The 19555-nt window shown below is 45.1% G+C and overlaps 2 protein-coding genes across 4 annotated transcripts in view; one reads left to right on the top strand and one right to left on the bottom strand.

Annotated features, from left to right (window-relative positions):
• The window catches only part of LOC136659918 (uncharacterized), a 28345-nt gene extending 23813 nt beyond the window's left edge, over positions 1 to 4532 (bottom strand). Inside the window, exon 1 of the mRNA XM_066636793.1 lies at positions 3730 to 4532. Within this exon, the coding sequence (XP_066492890.1) occupies positions 3730 to 3826 (97 nt within the window). The 5' untranslated portion in view covers positions 3827 to 4532. The remainder of the gene's footprint in view (positions 1 to 3729) is intronic.
• A 215-nt stretch (positions 4533 to 4747) lies between these two features.
• LOC136639781 (signal recognition particle subunit SRP54) overlaps positions 4748 to 19555 on the top strand; it is a 42890-nt gene continuing 28082 nt past the window's right edge. Inside the window, exons 1-11 of one of the 3 annotated variants that reach the window (XM_066614311.1) lie at positions 4748 to 4916; positions 8846 to 8955; positions 11182 to 11273; positions 11778 to 11862; positions 12655 to 12759; positions 15076 to 15142; positions 15229 to 15286; positions 16043 to 16193; positions 18382 to 18530; positions 19082 to 19182; positions 19289 to 19375. In XM_066614311.1, the coding sequence (XP_066470408.1) occupies positions 8878 to 8955; positions 11182 to 11273; positions 11778 to 11862; positions 12655 to 12759; positions 15076 to 15142; positions 15229 to 15286; positions 16043 to 16193; positions 18382 to 18530; positions 19082 to 19182; positions 19289 to 19375 (973 nt within the window). In that variant the 5' untranslated portion in view covers positions 4748 to 4916; positions 8846 to 8877. Of the gene's footprint in view, positions 4917 to 5229; positions 5247 to 8845; positions 8956 to 11181; positions 11274 to 11777; positions 11863 to 12654; positions 12760 to 15075; positions 15143 to 15228; positions 15287 to 16042; positions 16194 to 18381; positions 18531 to 19081; positions 19183 to 19288; positions 19376 to 19555 lie in introns of those variants that run through there. The other 2 variants (XM_066614283.1, XM_066614292.1) reach the window with 2 other exon arrangements.

Here is a 19555-nt window from a genome sequence, read left to right as displayed (position 1 = left end):
TGCTCACCGGATAGATGAATGCACCTCTCTCTGTTGTAGCCACCGGTGTTCTTGGCTACTACGTCTACACAACTTTGATAGCCCCTCCTTCCCATCTATCAGCTGCAGGAATGCCATCTCCCTCTCCAGGGCTCCTGTCTGGCTTACCTCCAGTTCTGAATGCTTGTACCTGGTTTGGGACAATTAACAGAAGTTGTGTTGGTATCCTTCAGTCTCGAAAGACTATGGTATCACGCTCTGAATAGTGGTTCTGGAACAGAGTGTTCTCTCCAGTGCGCGATGCCTGGGTAAAGTAGATATGGAGGATAGACTGTTACCAATGCAGCAAATCCACCCTCTCCACGTCGCTGAAATGGTCCAATGGAAAGGCAGAAGCCAATACGGTTGGTTCCAGTGGCGTCGCAGGAGTTGCCAGAACGTGACTGTGTTCAGCCATGAACTGCCTCAGGGACTTCGGCTCCGGATTTTGCCTCAAGGTTGACTCCTGAAGCCTTTTCCATAACTGGATGTAGCCACAGGGCAGTGGAGGTTTGGGATCAGGGTTTTCCTTCTCTCAGATGAGCTGCCTTCCCAGGCTAATGAGTCCCATCTACCCAGTGGCTGTTTAGTCGCCTCTTAAGGACAAGTACAGCCAAACTGAGGGCCTATTCTTATCCCCAGCCCCCAGGGTACTTAAGAAAAGTTAGGGATTCTATTATCACACTGACCCCTAACAGAGCTGGTATTGAACTCAGTGCTGAGGACTCCCAGGTTTGCAGTTCTGTGGGATCTCAATTTTCATGCTAATGCTATCTAATCTAGAGCACTGAATCAACTTGACCAGGCATGCAGTGACAGGGTCATGCAACACCTGAATGGCCCGCAAATCTCCCAGTCCCTCCCTCCATAAAAGTCCTGATTGAGCAGGTCAAAGGCCCACCTAGTCCAAGTTTCTCTGTCTCACAGTGGCCCACCAGGTGCCTCTGGAAGCACATGACAAGAAGAGACCTGCACCCTGTGAGACACACGAAGCTAGACTAGATGGGCCTATGGCCTGATCCAACCGAGCTCTTCTTATGTCATCCCTTGCATCTGGCATTCTGAGGAGGCCTACTTCTAAAACCAGGTGGTTGCACATACGTATCATGGCTTTTCCTGTATGGACCTTTTCTTCAGAAATTTGTCCACTCTCCTTTTCAAGGCATCCAGGTGAGATGCCATCACCACTTCCTGTGGCAAGAAGTTCTGCAGACTAATTACACGCTGGGTAAATAAATACAGTAGAACCTCCAAAGTTGACCACCTCTCTATAATGAGTTGACCTAATTTTCACAGTATGGACAGACACTGCATATACACTACGGGAGACCAATCTCTCTATATTGACCACCTCCGTATGTTGTATCTTGATCACTTCGACCATTGCACAGAGTATTAATTTACCCTCCGTAAGTTGCCCACTGAACGCAATACTGTGGGCCTGTGTTTTTTCCCATCTTGGAAAAGCAAAAAGCCACGCGACAATCCCTCCCCTACACTTGCTAGCGGGTGTGCGAAAGGGTTTTTATAGGTGGGTACACTGCACATAGCTGACAGACCTGCACCGGCTGCCGATTGTACCTGGACATGTACCAAGTTGTGAGGAACATGAAGTTGCTTGTGCAGTGCAGCCACTGTCTTTTCACTTTGGTTCCCATCACCAGTGCATTACTTTACACTTATATTGAAACACAACTGCTATTTTGCTGCCTATTCTCCCGGTTTGGAGAGATCCTTCTGGAGCACTTCACAATCCCTTCTGGTCTTCACCACTCAGAAAAGTTTAGTGTCATCCACAAACTTGCCCCCCTCCTTGCTCAACTCTGTCTCCAGGTCATTTATGAAAATGTTGAAAAGCACCAGTCCCAGGACAGATCCTTGAGGCACTCCACTTTCCACCTCTCTCCACCTTTTTTGTCAATTGCTCATTGACACCCACTCTCCTGATCCTCAACCAGTTTCCAATTCATGAGAGAACCTGTCCTTTTATTCCCTGACTGTGGAGTTTTCTCAACAGCTTTTAGTGAGATACCATATCAAACACCTTCTGGCATTTAGTGAATCTGAGGAGACCCAGTGGAGGCCAGGCAGCCTAAGTAAAAAAAGTGTTTGTTTTTTTTTAAGCTGTTGGGGCTATGCAACATGGTACATGCTGTGGGCTGGCAAGGGATAGCATTGGTCTGCCTGTCTGCTATGAAACCAAGTATTTTTTTTAAAACTTACATTTTTTTTAAGCTTATGAATTTTCAGGGTTTTTTTTAAACACTGATTGTGGGCTGTTTATTCTCTGTCTCTTGATAGATATAGATGATATAAATAGTAAGCATCATAGGAGGATCAATTCTCATTGATATTTGCAATTAAACATTTAAAAATACAATCCAAACAATACTTGGCCTTGCATTTGTTGTCCTGGGAGCAAAACATGATAATACTTAAATGCCTTTCCCCCCTTATGTTGACTACCTCCCTATGTTGACCAATCTCCTCCAGTCCCTTGGGTGGTCAACCTAAAGAGGTTCTACTGTATTCTCTTTTGTCTGTCCTCTCCCAACATTCAGTGTTAGCAGGTGTCCTCTTGTTCTGTGTTGTGTGAGAGAAAAAAAGAGCATCCCTTTATCCACTCTATCCATCCCTGAACAAAATTTTTATTATTTATTTTTCACATTTTTATACCGCCCTTCCTCCAAAGAGCTCAGGGTGGTGTACACAGCTGCTCCCCTTCTTCTGTCCTCACAACAACCCTGTGAGGTAGGTAAGACTGGGAGAAAGTGACTGGCCCAAGGTCATCCAGGAAACTTCATGACTGAGGGGGGATTCGAACCCAGATCCTCCAGGTCGAAGTCCCCCTCCCAAACCACTACACCATAATTTTGTATGTCTCAGTCAAGTCCACCTTCAGGCACCTCTTTCTAGCAGCCCCACCTGTTTGCCATCAGAGCTGTTCAGGGCGGTGGCAGCAGCAACACACAGGCACTCAGGCACCTGCCTTAAAGGACTCACAAGAGAACAAGACAGTCCTGGTGCCCTCCCTTGCGCCTGGCATCCAGAAACAGCCTGCTCCTAAAGCCAGGAGGTTGCATGCGCCATTGTGGCTTACAATGCACGTTTCCTCCTGCCCTCATCCTGTCCAGCCCCCTTAGGCATTCAAGCCTTCAGGTGCCACCCCACACCCAGTGGCAGGGTGTTCCACAGACTGATCTCAGAGCAGACCCATCAGGGCTTGTAACCTGCGATGGACTTTTCCTCCAGAAATCTCTCTATCCCTTCCCAGAGGCACCCAGGCACTGCCACCACACCCAGTGGCAGGGAGTTCCACAGACTGATTCCAGGCACACTTATCAGGGCTTCCAGCCAGTGATGGGCTTTTCCTCCTCCACTCTGCCCAGACCCCTTTCAAGGCGCCCAGGCCAGTACTAACGCAAACCCAGTGGCAAGGAGTTCCACAGACTGATTCCAGCACACCCACCTGGGCTCCCAACCAGTGATGGGCTGCCCAGTCCCCCTTCAAGACGCTAGGCAGCACCGACACGCACCCAGCTCCACAGGCGCCCAGGCCAGCACTGACGCCCACCCAGTGGCAGGGAGTTCCACAGACTGGCTCCAGGCACATCCCCCAGGGCTCCCACCTCTGGGCTTTCCCTCCCCTCCCCAGGCGACACACCGACTGGAGCCCCGTCTCGAGGCTGAGAAGGGGCGGGGCCTGCTTACTGCTCGTCCTCATCCAGCGCAGCAGGCGGGGCCGCTCCCTCGCCCGCACCCCCCGCAGCAGGCTCAACACCGCCCGGCGAGCCTCGGGGAAATCCATGCTCGCGGCTGTCACGCGCCGCTCTCGCGAGCCCTGGTGACGTCACCGAAAAGCCTCGGTCCCGTCCGCCCTCCGCGCACGCGCCTTCCAGGAAGTCGCGCGCGGCCGTCGCCCGTAGAAGGGCGGTCCCAGGAGCGGAAGCCCCGCCCCACGGAGCCAGCAAAGGGGCTCAGTCCCAAGATCGCCGACAACGACTTCCGGCTCCCCAGCGCAGGGCAGTGGGAGTGAAACCAGCACGTCCTTCGCGGGAGGGCAGGAGCAGGCCCTGCGCTGGGCGGGGAGCCTCCCGCAGCCTGAGAAGCGCCGCGCTGTTCGCGTAGCAGCGGTGGCAGAGGCCTTTCGAGGACTGGGGGAGGCCCCCTCACCTCGACCGGGCAGCGCTTTCCGCCTCGCCTGCCTCCCGCCCACCTCCAGCCCCCGGCAGGACGAGGAGCGAGGAGGACGCTGCGCTCCTGCCGTCGCCCGGCCCGGAGTGCAGCCGCAGCCGCGTCCTCCGCTGCACCTTCCGTGCGCCTCGAGGCGCCCCTCCAGCTCTGCGGGGAAGCTCCAGCCTTGTGCGGCCTCCCTGGGAGCAGGTGCGCAGGCTCAGGCCCGCCGCAGGGGGCTCCTCGGGACGCCAAAGGCCCGTCGCCCGCAGACCCGCTCCTGTGCAGACGTCCCACGCGGCCTCCTCGGGAGGAAGCCCGTGCCCTGCAGCCGGCTTGCGCCTAAGTAAGCGCGCCCAGACCGGCCCTGAGGCCCCCCCCCCCGCCTGGGCTCGCACTGCCTGGCGGCGGCAACTCCCCCTTCCGAGCTGCGGCCACGCAGGAGCCTCGGAAGAACGGCGCGCGCACTCCGCCCTTCACCTCTTGGTGCTGCTCACGTGACGCGCGCGGGCTCGAAGCGGAAGCGCGAGTGCTTCCGGGGCGGGGCGAGAGCGTCCCTCGTCGGCTCCGCGCAGTGGTGACGTGACACTCGCGTTGAGCGGCCGTAAGCGGGAGGGGAGCGTCGGGGCCGCGTTCGCCGTGCCGCTGAGGGAAGGGGGCCGCCTGAGCGTGCTGAGGCCCTTGCGGCGGGCCGGGCCGCCCGGAGCTGCGGCTCCTGTTCCGCGGTGAGTCTCTCGAAGGGACCGCGGCCCCTCTCGGGGTCCAGGTGCGGCTGCTCAGAGCCCGAGGCCTGCGGCTGCCCTCCTACGCCCTGCTAGGGCCGCAGAGCTGCCCCGGGAGTAAGCCCCGTTGGCCGCAGTGGGACCTACTTCCGAGTAGACCTGCGGGGCTCTGAGGCTGCTGTTCTGCCCACGCTTTCCTGGGAGGAAGCGCCATTGACTATAATGAGCCTTCCTTCCGAGTAGACCTGCCTGGGTTTGAGCCCCTGCTCTCTCCAGCCAGGGCAGAGGACCTTCCGCCCGCCTGTCGGAGTCTCTGGACAGCTGCTGCCCCCGGTGGGTGCCTCTAGCCGTGAGGTGGTGGACCAGCCATCTGATCTGAGTAGAGGTGTAGCCGGTGGCGTAGCTGGAGGGGGTGTGTGGCGGGGAGCCTCAGGCCCGTGGGCAAGCAGCCCCTCCGTATGGCTCCGTTTTGCCACCCCACCAGGAACGGCTCTGAAGGGAGGGGCCGCTTGCCCAGCGGCCTGAGACTCCCCGCCACACTGCCCCCCTTCAGCTATGCCACCGGGTGTAACTGGGGTGGAGCCTGTGGGGCACCTAATGCGGGGGTAATGCAGCACGCAAGGCAGTCGCTTCCAGGTTCTCCCCAGAGGAGGCAAATGTTGTGATGTCACAGTGTGATGTCGTGTGACATTGTGATGTTTCTTCAGCTTTCTCCTTGGAGGAAGAGGCAGTGCAGGCGGCTTTGCACCCCCACAGAAGGGGAGCCACCACAGAAGAAGGAATGGGAGGCATGAAGCTGCCAGCTTCTACTCCTGGCAGCCAGCTTCTACTCTACTACTTCTACAGCCAGAAGCTGCCAGCTTCTACTCCTGTCTCCTACTCCTCCAGAAAGACTTCACAACAACATGTGACATAATGATGTCACTGCCTCGGGCGTCAGAGTTTCTGGTTACATCTCTGGGTCCGATGCTGTCATAGGCAATGCTGGTTGAATTGGTTAGAAGGCAGAACACCTTCCTTGTGGCCGCACGTTGACAGCAAAGAGACCTGGAAGTTTCTGTAATTGCACTGGCACCCCTGAGTTACGGGCATCAGTGTTGCAGGCTGCCACTGTGCTTCTGCAGTCCGTTTTGCTGCTTTTAGACATGCTTGATAGTGCTGGGCTTCAACTTGTTCTGCAGCAAAACAGGATGTGCCTGGGGGAGACCCAGTGTTTTCATACTCACTGTGTGCTTTTTAAAAATTAGTATTCGCCTTCATTTTTATTTCACACAGTGCAGAAATGAGCTTTGAAATTGAAAGTCAGTTCTGTGATAACCCTTGCTGGCTCTTGGCTTAAATTAAGGACTGAGTGCTGGTAGTTCCATGGGCAACGTGTGACATTGAAAAAAGATGTCTGGATTAATGTGTACGTTATCGTTTGCAGAGTGCAGAACGTGTTCTGCTTTGGCATGAGTGCTTGGGAAGTTAGCGTTTGCAAGATTTGCATATTCAAGACCAGTGGTGTATCTAAGGGGGGGGACAATGGGGTACATTGCCCGGGGTACCATGCCTTGAGAGAGTGCCAATTCACACCACTAATGGCTGAGCTGGAGCTGGCCTGCCCACCATGTCTCCCTGCCCATGGCACAGGGGGGATGCAGGAGAAGGTAGTGAGACACCTCCTCACTGTTACAGTACCTTCTCCTATATCTCCCTTTGCAGGCATGCAGTGGTTGTGAGCTGTTCTAAGCAGCTGATGGTTTCTTTCAGAAAAAAATTGTTAGCCACTCAGAGTAGCTTGGAACTGCTCCAATTGCAGTTTCTCTTTTCATGGATGATACTACTTATTTAGTTGGTTAGAAGTTGTAAATTCTTATACGTAGAAGTGAATGAGCAATCCTGTTTTGTTCAGTACTTTCATATTTGTAGGCAGACCAGAAATAAGGGGATCACAGCGCTATGAGGTGCCAGTCTGCAGGGAAGTAAGCCACAAAGAATTATTGTGATGCATGGAGAGTGCTGCTGTCTGTCTTCACTAGAAGGTAAAGTAGGCAGGTGCGGAAGTAGCCCCCTGAAGGTAGACATTTAGATGGTAGGAAGTACTTCGTCCATAGCTGACATCTAGTGCTGAAATGGTTGTTTTCTTTAAATAAGGAGAAATGCTTGCTTTGCCTCTGTAGAGCTAAAACCGAGAAAGAGAAGCCTCTCTGGCTCCTTGAAACAATAGCTGGCCTATTGGTCAAAAGTTATGGACCCAGCGAAGTATAGTTGACTCTCTTGGACCTTTCATAACCTGATTGTATTGGAAATTGTGGTATAATGAAAACAAAACATCCTTCAGTGGAAATTGTTTTCAAAATCCAATTTGTATTAACTGGCTAAGAACTGAATCAGGTTTGGATGTACTGTACGTGTTTTTAAAATGCTACTCATTAAACTGGCAGTTGTAATTAGCTGGTGTAGTTTCAGGATATAATTTTTTTTGTATAACTTGGTGGGGTTTATTTCTGAATAAATGCATTAAATCAGTGAATTATTTAAATCGGTAAACCTGTGAAAGTCATATTAGTCAGCTTAATTTCTAAGGGGTGTTAAAAGTTTATCTGTTTGTCCTTACAAATTGATATAAGTGAGTAATACTGGAGTATAAATGCATGGATTAATAACAATAACAACAACAACTACTACTAGGTATTTATATACCGCCTTTCTGGTCATCAGATTACTCCTCTGACTTTATTCAAGGTGGTTTACATAGGCAGGCGTTTCTAAATCCCTCAAGGGGATTTTTACAAGCATAGAGGTTCTCTCTTTCAAGAACCAACAACATTTCAGAATGGATCTTCCTGGCTTGGTCTCATTTCTGGCCTCCAGTTCTCCCATGCAGGCTGGCAAGCAGCTCCATCTCTCACATGGAGGGCAGCCAAGACGCTTCTTGCGGACACCAAGAGCAGGTGGAATCACTCAGCTTGGCTTGTCAGCTGCTTCAAGGTCTCGCCATTCTCAGTCGTTCAGGGAACTGCCGGTGTCCTCAAACTGGCGACCTTCTGATGTTATCTTCCGGCTAACGGAGGCTCTAGCCTCTAGACCAGACCTCCTGCCCATTATACACAGAATATATTATACACAGTATAAGTTAAATGATTCCTGTGGCAAAAACTACGTACATTTTTGAATATTTCTCTGAAGTTGTATTTATGCCTGTTATCTTGTAACATTGGTTGTAGAATAACCAAGACATTGTTTAACTTCCTTCATTTTGTGCCTTTACTTACCTGTTACCATCTATTTTTAAAAATTGAAATAAATTAGTTTCGCTGAAAAATAACACAGGCTGGGATTCAAAGATCTGTGCAGTTAGATGTGTGCACACCAGGAGGCTTTGGGCTTTTGTTTCTAGAAAAGTATTTCTGCTCTTCATGCCCCTGTTGTATGGCACACCAATTCTGAAACAGATGGCAGGCTAAAGTAAACTTATGATATGACAAGGTGGGGTCAGTAGTGGAACTTGGGGCTTGTTGGAAACAACTTCTAGTGCTTAGTATGTTTAGCATTTTGCTTTCATGCAAGAGTTAATCTTCTTATGCTAATTCTTACATTATAATACTGATAGATTAGTGCAGCTATGCAGTGGCATAGCTAGAAGAGGTGCAAAGCACTACATTTTGTAGGGAGTGTCACTGAGCTGAGCGAGTGGCCCCTCCCTTTCAAAGCCATTCTGGGGGGGGGAGCAAAACGGAGGCGAATGCATGATGGAGTGCATGGGCAGTTAAGATGAATGCCTCTGTTTTGCTACACGCCCCCAAATGGTTCTGAGGGGGAGGGGATGCTTGCACGCCATGGTGAAGCTCCATGAAAAACTTAATGCTTTACACCCCCTCTAGCTATGCTGTTGCCTCTGAGAGGGGAAGCGGATAATTTCTTACTTGTATTCTAACATATCTTTACAGATCACATCTGAATTGTCTTTGAAAGCGCCAAAATGGTTTTAGCAGATCTCGGGAGGAAAATAACCTCAGCATTGCGCTCGCTGAGCAATGCCACCATTATCAATGAAGAGGTATGCAACTTTACAGATGCAATGTGATTCAATTACAAGAAGTTAGAAGGCAAAGATGATCAAGCAGACCTTTTTCTGTTATATTCACTGTCTACTAGAATGTGACTCACATTAAAAAGAGTAGGGTCTGACCTGAACAAATTGTTAAGTAGATGACAGCTTAAAAACTTATTGTGTGGCAGCTCTGACTGCCGGGGGAACTATGTGTTACATTGTATGTTGTCATGTTTTTGCAACTACTTGCAAAATCCAGAGAAATAATGGTAATACTTGACTGGTTGCCTATGGCGAACTCTCTCCATACAGTTTGATCTGCCATACAGTAAGTTCCTAAGCAGCTATCATCTAGCTCAGCTATTTTCAATCTTTTTTATCTCTAGCAAACTGGAATGGCACTAAATTTGTCCAGGCACATTATTGGTTTGTTGACTCTTGTGACAAGAGTAGAAGTAGACTCAAGTAGACTTTGAGTAGACTTTGTTGACTCTTGTGACAAGGCACACTGCATTGCTGACCGGGGACTTGCACCCCCCAATGGCTCTACTAATAAATTATCCTTCTCCAAACTCCAGTGATACACCCATAGATCGATCATTCATGTCACACTAATGTACTGTGGCACAATGACTGAAAATGGCTGATCTAGCTAATTTTGGATTCCGTTGTCTGAAATGTGAAGAAAAGCTGATATCCTAGACCAGTGCTTCCCAAACTCTTACAAGGTGGTGGGGAGCACTGTAAGTATGTGTGGCAGAGGGGAGAAGGCAGCAACCTGATTTTATTTATCAGTTTTAATAACTTTGGAAACTTATTTAAAGAATGCAAGTATTTGTTTCCCAATATTGGACTATTGTTTGTTGTATTAAGTACTTTACAAGTAGTTGAGACTAAATTACAAGTGAAGTTCTAGCTTGCAAGATGGGAATTTTAAATAACAAAGAAAAAAGACTGGCTTTTAATTATTGATGTATAATTGAAGCCTATGCATATTTACTCAGAATTAAGTCCCACTATGCTCAATGGGACTTATACCCTTGTAAATGTGCTTAGGATTGCAGTCTTAAGTAAATTTCCCATTGGTACTTATATATTTTCTAAACAATGATGCTTGCTAATTAATCTGACCACAATAAGATGTTGATGTATATGACAATATATAACTTTGAGAACATATGCTATATAGGAGGGCATTCTTTTCTGGTAGTGTTTTCTGTTATACTTCTGTTCCTTCTACTATATTGGGCAATTCATTTATTTTCCCAAAATTCCACCTTTACCACTGAAAACACAAGCAAGCTTACAATTGAAATCTTTGCTGTTTCCTTAGCCTGAGTTAAGTTGCTGAAACCTGTCTGTCCTTTGTGGAAGGGTTTAAACTTTACAGAGATCTTATTATTGTACCTCATTCTTATTTTCAACTGTATTTGCTTTATTTTCCCACTGGCTTAGGAAACCATTCCAACTAATATCAAGACTATATAATTCTGTATTTTAACCTAAAGTTTTAATCCTTTAAAATCGTATGATGCATAACCTGGTACTCAGATGTTTAACTTTCCCAGGATTGTGAACACACACACCTAAATATTTATATTCTGACTGAAAATTAGGTACTTGTTTACTTGTGTAAATATGGATTTAAGGCCTGGCATTAGACCAGCGGCTGGAAAAGTTTGGATTGGTATCCCCACTGATACCGGCATACACCTTCACATGTCTTGAAACGAGAGAAAAGCGCCAAAATCCCATTTTCTACCTTTGTGCTGTTAAACCTCACTGATTTTTTTTTTAACCACTGAGTATTCCAGAATGGAACCCCAGTGGATAACAAGGCACAATCTGTACATCTTTGTGCGAGTATGTTATGCAGTGATTGAGTTCTGTTTCCCAATTGTCTCATAATTCAGATTGTTGCCATGGTTTAAAGCATCTTTGTATTATGTTCTTGCCCTTATCCATTTCTCAGTCTACTTTTCATGCTTTTGTAGTTAATTTAACTTTCTACTTCATTTTCTATGTAGTAATATATAATTGGGTATCCTAACTTTCCATACTGCAGTACTCTGTGGGCTGAAACCCTTTCTGTCAATGGAAAAAGAGTTGTATTTACACAAGAATTCCTTCCACTTACATTGGAAACATTATAGTGTGGAAGGCAACACATTACTCTGAAAACCACTTGGAGTAACAGTTTCTGGAAGGTGACTTTTGTTTTTTTTCTTTAAGGTTTTAAATGCTATGTTAAAAGAAGTATGCACGGCATTATTGGAAGCGGACGTCAACATTAAGTTAGTGAAGCAGCTGAGAGAAAATGTCAAGTAAGTCAACCAAACAAGGTAACACACTCCTATAGGTTTCTGTCTAAAGATATAAGCAGGTTGTTGCAGAGTGTGTAAATTTGCTCACCGTGTTTCCCCAAAAATAAGACACTGTCTTATATTTTTTTTTTGGCTCAGAAAAACACACTAGGTCTTATTTTCGGGGAAGCACGGTATCTGCCTTAGATGGCCATACAGGACTCATTGCACTTCTGGATTTTAAGCAGAATGGCTTGTATCTCTCCAGGAAGTACTCCACTGATTTAATGTGGTTCTTCTCCCCCGCCCCCACTCCAACAAAAATATTGGCCCTGTTCAGACATAATGGGAAATCATGATTATAAAAACAAGCCTTGCAGAGTCACAAGCCTGCTCCCCACTTCTTCATGTATGAATTTGGGAGGCTGCAGCACAACTAACTAGAATTAGAAGAAGCTAGAATGTCAAATCATATTTTGCTCTTAACATGGCCTTACATGGGTCTTTTTCTGTTTCAAACTATAGATCTGCTATTGATCTTGAAGAAATGGCTTCTGGCCTCAACAAAAGGAAGATGATTCAGCATGCTGTCTTTAAAGAACTCGTCAAGGTAAAGTGCATTAAGTATTAGTAATGGAGGCTTTTCTAATTCACAAGTCTTCAGTGCTCTAGGTTAATTTATCTTGCCATATATTACATAACTTCATCATTTCCGTTCAAATACAGTTGACTTTGAGTGGCTGTTGTGTGGCTATTGCAGAGTTGTTTATCATTGTGTTTAAGGAATTTGCCTACATGTAGCTTCCAGGGATTCCCCTCTCCCCAAGCAACCTTCCTATCACATCTTCTGCTATTACCAAGGGTCCCCTGGTCCTCAGGAGTGACTTTTTGGCAACCCAGACAAGCCATAGAATGGAGAATGGGGCAGGGAAGGTCGCTTGTGTGAGTGCCTTTGCTGTACAATGATATACTCAATTAAGTTGAGAACTCTTTGTTGTATGTGACTTGGCCTGGCTTCATTCTCTCAATTCACCTTCTACTCCTCTGTTAAGGCAACAGACAATTGCACAACTGTGCCTGAATTGGCAAGAAACCTCATTGACACCAGGGCATATAGAGCAAGGCTACCCACAAGTCTCTAACATGGCATCTTAGGGATCTTAGGCTCCCACAGAATGCCACTATAGCATAGGATTATAATGGGCTACTTTCACTTTTCTTTTTTGTTTCTAAAATTGAAAATAAATTTGTTTTAAAAGTGATACGGGAAAAAACACAATTTGTAAGCTGAACTGCAGACTTTGCAAATCTGATGTACACACTTCATCACTTTTGGCTCTGGAAACCTTTCTGTAGTTCTGAAACTTTACTTTCTAGCATGCATGTATTTTTTGCTTTACAGCTTGTAGATCCTGGAGTGAAAGCCTGGACACCAACAAAAGGAAAACAGAATATCATAATGTTTGTTGGATTGCAGGGAAGTGGCAAAACAACATCATGTTCAAAGGTAACTTATTTTACGATACATTAACATGAACAGATGTAGACATGTAAGTAGGCAAAATTTTCCTTACACGAAGAACTTTGCCACCAAAATCTTTGGGAACAGGACCTTATCGTTACTTAAAAGAGAATGTCTAATGGAAATACTCTCTGCTTATGCCAAAGGATAAGCCAACTGCAAAGGAACTGGTGGCTGTAGTACACTATCCCTTGAAAGGAAATTTCATTTTGGTTGTGTGCTTGCTGGTTTTTTTTTTTAAAAAAAAGCATCTTAATGTAATACTTGTGTTTGTAATATTCAAAATACTCAAAAATATGCATCACTAGTATTTGATACATTTGTCCTCTTAAAATTTGTCTCACGTTTGTCTTACCCCTGGAGTCTGGGGATAAGAATAGGCCCTCAGTTTGGTTGTACTTGTCGTAAGAGGCGACTAAACAGCCACCGGGTAGATGGAACTCATTAGCCTGGGAAGGCAGCTCATCTGAGAGAAGGAAAACTCTGATCCCAAACCTCCACTGCCTTGTGGCTACATCCAGTTATGGAAAAGGCTTCAGGAGTCAACCTCGAGGCAAAATCCGGAGCTGGAGTCCCTAAGGCAGTTCATGGCTGAACACAGTCACGTTCTGGCAACTCCTGCAACACCGCTAGAACAAACCATATTGGCTTCTGCTTTTCCATTAGACCATTTCAGCGATGTGGAGAGGGGGGATTTGCTGCATGGGTAACAGTCTATCCTCCATACCTACTTTACCCAGGCTTCGCGCTCTGGAGAGGACACTCTGTTCCAGAACCACTATTCAGAGTGCGATACCATAGTCTTCCGATACTGAAGGATGCCAACAAGAGATTGTCCTCTTAATTAACAAAGGGTCTCCAGCGTTCAATAACTCTATTGCAATTTTATCTACTCTCTGACATAGTTCTACAACAGAATTGACAAATTATCTGGTTCTAGCCTTAAGGAAAGAGGATGCTGTTTGTTCTCTTTCAGAAGTATCAACCTCTGGATGTTGTGCATGTCCTTTAATGAAAACCTTAAATATTAGAATTCTGTGTAGGGAAGGCATTGCCTACTTCCTTGCAATGCAGTTGTGCTCTTGCACATCTCCCATCCACTTCGGTAGAGAATGTGTAGGAGACATTTCTGGTGATTGAGACTGTGCAGCACCAAGACTTTTGAATGCGCTATTGCATGGGTGGTATTATTATTTATTAACAGTATTTATATACAGCTTTTCAACAGAAAGTTCACAAAGCGGTTTACAGACTCCCTGTCTCGAAAGGGCTCACAATGAAAAAGGATGCAAAAGAACACCAGCAAACAGCCACTAGAAAAGACAGTGCTGGGGTGAGGAGGGCTAGTTACTCTCCCCCCACTAAATAAAAGTGCCTCTTATCCAGTTAGCAGGGGTAAAGTGCCTCTGGGAAGCCCACAAGCAGAAAACAAAAGCATTCTTCTTTCCCTCTGTTCCTCACCTGCAGCTGGACCTGGCTGCAGCATATATATCGTAATTAGTAGCTGTGGGTGGACTAGTCCCTCTTGGATATGTCCTGTCCTCTGTTAAAGCTATTCCAGCCAGGAATGAATTATGCTCTGTGTGAAGAAGAACCTCCTTTTGTTCGTCCTGAATCTCTCGCCAGTTGGTTCAGTGAATGACCCTACCTGGTTCTGGTACTGTGAGAGAAGGAGAAAAGCCATAGTGGCGTCTGGGGTGTTACTTGGGGTAAGGGGAAAAAATCCCCTTTCTCCGAGTTGCCCTCCAACAGGCACCTACCTTATGCTGGATACAGCGCAGGCCACTCGGCCTGGCAGTTGTAGTGCAAGCTAGTATTAGGTAGTAAAAAAACTTACCAGTGGAGGTGGCTGTCTTTAGAGTGTCTTTTGTCCTTTTTGAGCTGGCAAAGGCCTCTTATTTTCCTTTAAGCATTTCAGCAACTCGTTCTATGAGTTTTTGGGCCACTGGTCTTAATGCTGTAACTTTTATCTGCTGTTCTGTGTTTTGTGGAATTTTTTTACCTGTCTTTTCTAACTTGATGGCTTTTGTATTGTAAACCACCCTGGAAATTCTGCAGATTGAAAGGTGGTATATACGGTACATTAGCTATAACTCTGAATAGCATTCAGAGTTATACCTAATTCAGACCTATCATTTTACACTAATATAATTGTTTGTTGTATCACAATATGATAGATTCAAGGCACATGTTTCAGTCTTAATGTTGGCTACTGAAAAACTAATGAAATGATGTAATTTTGTTTGGGATTTTACTATTAAATTAGCATTTTAGTTACATGTTTGGATTTCTTATTAACAGTTGGCATACTATTACCAGAGGAAAGGCTGGAAGACGTGTTTGATATGTGCAGATACTTACAGAGCAGGTGAAATTAGCATTCTTATTTTTAGCTATTCTGTTTTTGCAAAATGTGGATGTTCTATACGGCTAATCAGTATTTGCCTTCTACAGGTGCTTTTGACCAGCTAAAACAAAATGCAACAAAAGCAAGGATCCCATTTTATGGGAGGTATGTATACTTACTGACTTTGTTAGAAAAAAGTTCTGTTGACTTAGCTCAATGAGCCTCTACTCATAACTTTGAGAGATGTGTAGAAGCTCATTGAGCTAAGTCCACAGATCTTTTTTCTCTACTTTTACTGAATCAAAGTATCTTAAAGCTAAAATTATAATTCATTGCTGACCTTGACTTTTAAAAGTACTCATTATTTTTTAGAGAAGCTGAAGAACTTAGTGTTTGTGTCCTGAAGCTAAAAGAGATCCTTTTAAAGTCCTGGGAAGCTCTGTATAAGAACTTTGTCCTGCTATTTCTGTTTAATCTTGCTTTTTTTTTTTTTTTTGGCTCTGTACAGTTCTATTTACAGGATGTGTTTTGTGAAAACAGATTTGCAAGTGTTTCTTTTGAAAACAGTTCTTACAACTATGTTAGCATGCCTGTTAGGCACAATTGGCTAAGGAAAATCTGTTCTCCCTTCAAATGTGAATTTGGCTCCCAGGCCCCCTTTTTGATTCTGGGTTCAGGTACGGTGTACCCCCTGCACCCCCTCCGAGGCTCGCCAGTCAGCAAGCACACATTTGCATGGTGTGAGCTGAGACACTTGCTGCTTTCCAGAAGTTACTAGAAAGGGTGGGTTTTTCCTCCTCCCTGCAGCTTGACCAGATGCAATAGTGGTGAGTGGCTCCCTCTAAAGAATGATCTTATCAGTTGCTGCTGAGTAAGATTGCAATGCATGTAATTTAAGTACATTTCTGCTTGTTGGAACAGTTATACGGAGATGGACCCGGTGATTATTGCATCCGAGGGTGTTGAGAAATTTAAGAATGAAAATTTTGAAATAATAATTGTTGATACAAGTGGTCGTCACAAGCAGGAAGACTCTCTGTTTGAAGAAATGTTGCAAGTTGCCAATGCCATAGTAAGTATGAGAAATGTGCACCTTATGGACTCTTGTAGCATGATGGCTCTATGACAGATGCCTCGCTATAATAAGTGCTAATTGACATTTCGAGTCATCCATGTTCTGAAATATTTGTATTGAAGCTATTTAAGATATTCATGTATTTTTAATGTTTATTAGTAAGTTAATAAAGACAATTTTAATAGATGCATGCAGTGTGATCCTAAGCATTGTTACTCAGACATTAAGTGGTCTGAGTTCATTGGGACACTCAAATATGTGTAGGATTGCAGCATTATATTTGTTTATTACTAAGTAACTGAACAAATCTGCTTGCTATTTGAGTCAGAATTGAAAATACTAAAACTGGCTTCTTTTGGCCATGTTGATGGAGTAAACATACTAGTACAGAATTCTTGTGTTAGGCTAAATTTTTGCAGCTTTATGCACACTAGCAATGGAAGTAGACTACCTTCATTGTTGGTATGTATTGAAATGCCCATTTTAACAGCAAAATGACCTTTTTAGTCACTTGTGTGTGAATGTGCTGTGAAAGCACTTACAAATGAAAGGTGGACCAAGTGTTTAGAACTTAAAGGAAGTTCAGTTGTTGAACTTAATGAAGTATTATCCCTAGATCTATATATTAAAATTAGGTGACTGAAGCTCAGAAAAAAAAAAAAACACATGTTGGTTTTAAGGAAGCTGTACAGCTGTGGAAGTTGGTTCTTGTCACCTCTAAAAAAGAAAACCTTGTGGTGAAACTGAGGTGCCCTTTCTTGCCACACCTTCTGTCAGGGTACATGCAAATGACCAGGTTTCTTTCAGTATGAAAGCCAGCTCCTATTTGGGAGATTTGATGGGGGCAGTCCAGGTACACCCCAACTCCTTATCTACACTTGCCCTGAGAGGACCTTAGGAGCAATGAGAGATGGCTCTTTCTCTGGGCAAGAAGTTTGTGTAAGGAACTTAAAAAATAATGGGGCTTATTAAGAAGGAATGAAAAACAAAAAGCAAGAGTAAATTGTAGTTACAGGCACTTGCAATTAGGTAAAACACAGGTGTCTCAGACAAAATGGAAACACCTAATACAGCTAACTAGGCTTAGCATTGCCTATAAAGGTAGACCCCTGCTAACTGGGTAAGAGACACTTTTTTTTAGCAGGGGGAGAGTAACTGACCCTCCTCACCCCAGCAGTGTCTTGTCTAGTGGCTATCTAGTGTTCTTTTTGCATCTTTTTAGTTTGTGAGCCCTTTTGGGACAGGGAGCCATTAGTTGTTTGCTTTTTCTCTGTAAACCGCTTTGTGAACTTTCTGTTGAAAAGCAGTATATAAATACTGCTAATAATAACTTTCCCTTTTACCTTTGGAGACCGGAGGTGGCCTTTGTTCAATGTTGGAATGATAACGTCCAGGTTCAGATGAGCTGGTTCCTTTAATGAAGTTCATCTTGGTCCAGCCCCTGCTGTTATAGTTGGTCAATTCAGAGATAAGAAACTTGGGGTCAGCCCTTTGATTCTCCCTTTGGTTGTATGATCAGCTAGCTGAACTTAACAGGTGGACAGGAAGAAGCCACACTAAGCAGGGTGCAGGCTGTCTTCCTTCCTAGTCTCTTAGTTTTGCCTATACCAGGTCAGACTTCTTTCCCCAAAATGCATCAAAGCCAGGCTGCAGCTGGAATTACACAGCGGAAAAGGTCAGAATGAGAGGGGTCGATTTGGCTGTGATTTAGATTGCCTTATTGGGGAAAGAAAGTCTTAAGTGTTCTCATTCACCACAGTCTCTTGCAAATCCTCTTGAAGAAATAAGATGTATGAATACGTACAGTCAGATAGCATCATATGCATGTTATACTTGCACAAATTGAAGTATATGTGGTTGGCAACAACAAAGTGTGCCCCACACTTCACTCACAGACTATCCCAGAATGAGTGTGAGATGGGAGAATTTATTTGTTGTTCCCTCAGTAGATCTTGATCCTTGCATTCCTCTGATAGATTTTGAAGAAGCAGTAGGTATTTTTCAGATTTAAGGTAGCTTGAACTATATGCGATTTCTCTCGTACATGTTGACTCCAGAACCTAACCCTTGCAGAAGATGCAATCAGACTGTTGTTCCATGGTTTTCATAATGCTTGCTGATTTCAAAGTGATTGTAAAGAAAAACCAAATGATTCCCCACTTTTCCTTTCCGCAAATACTTCCAGCAACCAGATAACATTGTTTACGTGATGGACGCCTCTATTGGTCAAGCCTGCGAAGCTCAAGCAAAAGCTTTCAAAGATAAAGTAGATGTAGCATCGGTGATTGTGACAAAGCTTGATGGCCATGCGAAGGGAGGCGGGGCCCTCAGCGCGTGAGTATCTCTTCACAGTCATGGGGCTCAGTAGTGCTGCAGTTTGGTGGTGAAACAGCTGCTGCATGAAGTGAAACAGCTCTGAACACCAGAGCTACTCCCGGCTCTGCTTTGCTAGGACCTGTTTGTTAATTTTGAAGTGCCTCTTGTTTGTTGGTGGGGAGCAAAGAGTTAATATGTTGCCTCATATTTTCCTGCTGGCAATCTCTACAGTCCTTATTAGACTTTGGGGTTATGTATGTGGTTTTCTTTTCACAACTGTCTGTATGTAGCCGGGTCCCAGTTGTGAAGAACAAAATCCAGTGGCTGGAGGTTCTGAAATGAGTAAGGTTATTGCTTCAACAAGTCTGTGTAAGAAGATAATCAGGCCTGCATGCCTTCTTGCTCACTAGAACGCTTTCTAAGGCTGCAATCCTTGCACACTTTCCTGAGAGTAAGTCCTATTGAACACAGTGGGACTTACTTTTGAGTAGACATCGCTGGGATTGTGCTATAAATCTTACATCATCTGCTTGAGCCTAGTTTACAGCATAAGTTGTGCTTCATTGCAGAGTCGCAGCCACAAAAAGTCCCATCATTTTTATTGGCACTGGAGAGCACATAGATGACTTTGAGCCCTTCAAAACACAGCCTTTCATCAGCAAACTGCTGGGTATGTACTCATTGCTGGCTGCACACAGTTCCTCTCAAATTGTACTGACTTTGTATTTGGTAACTGACTTAATTTTCATCATTGAAGGTGGCCTTTTGTTTTCCAGGCATGGGAGATATTGAAGGATTGATAGATAAAGTAAATGAATTAAAATTGGATGACAATGAGGCGCTCATAGAGAAACTAAAACATGGTAAGCTACACTAAAACATTGTGAATGGGCTGTTTTAACAACTTACCAGTCCATAAATGTGGTTAGGGAGGATGGGGGCGGAGTTAGCAGCCTGATTTTTTACAATGCACTTGTTTTACAGTTGGTACTACCTTGAGTACCCTCTGAGAGAAAGTTAGGGTAAAAATCCATTAGACAAAT

This window comes from Tiliqua scincoides, chromosome 1, assembly GCF_035046505.1.
Source record: "Tiliqua scincoides isolate rTilSci1 chromosome 1, rTilSci1.hap2, whole genome shotgun sequence".
Taxonomy (NCBI): Eukaryota; Metazoa; Chordata; class Lepidosauria; order Squamata; family Scincidae; genus Tiliqua; species Tiliqua scincoides.
This window is presented reverse-complemented; position numbering and strand designations above follow the sequence as displayed.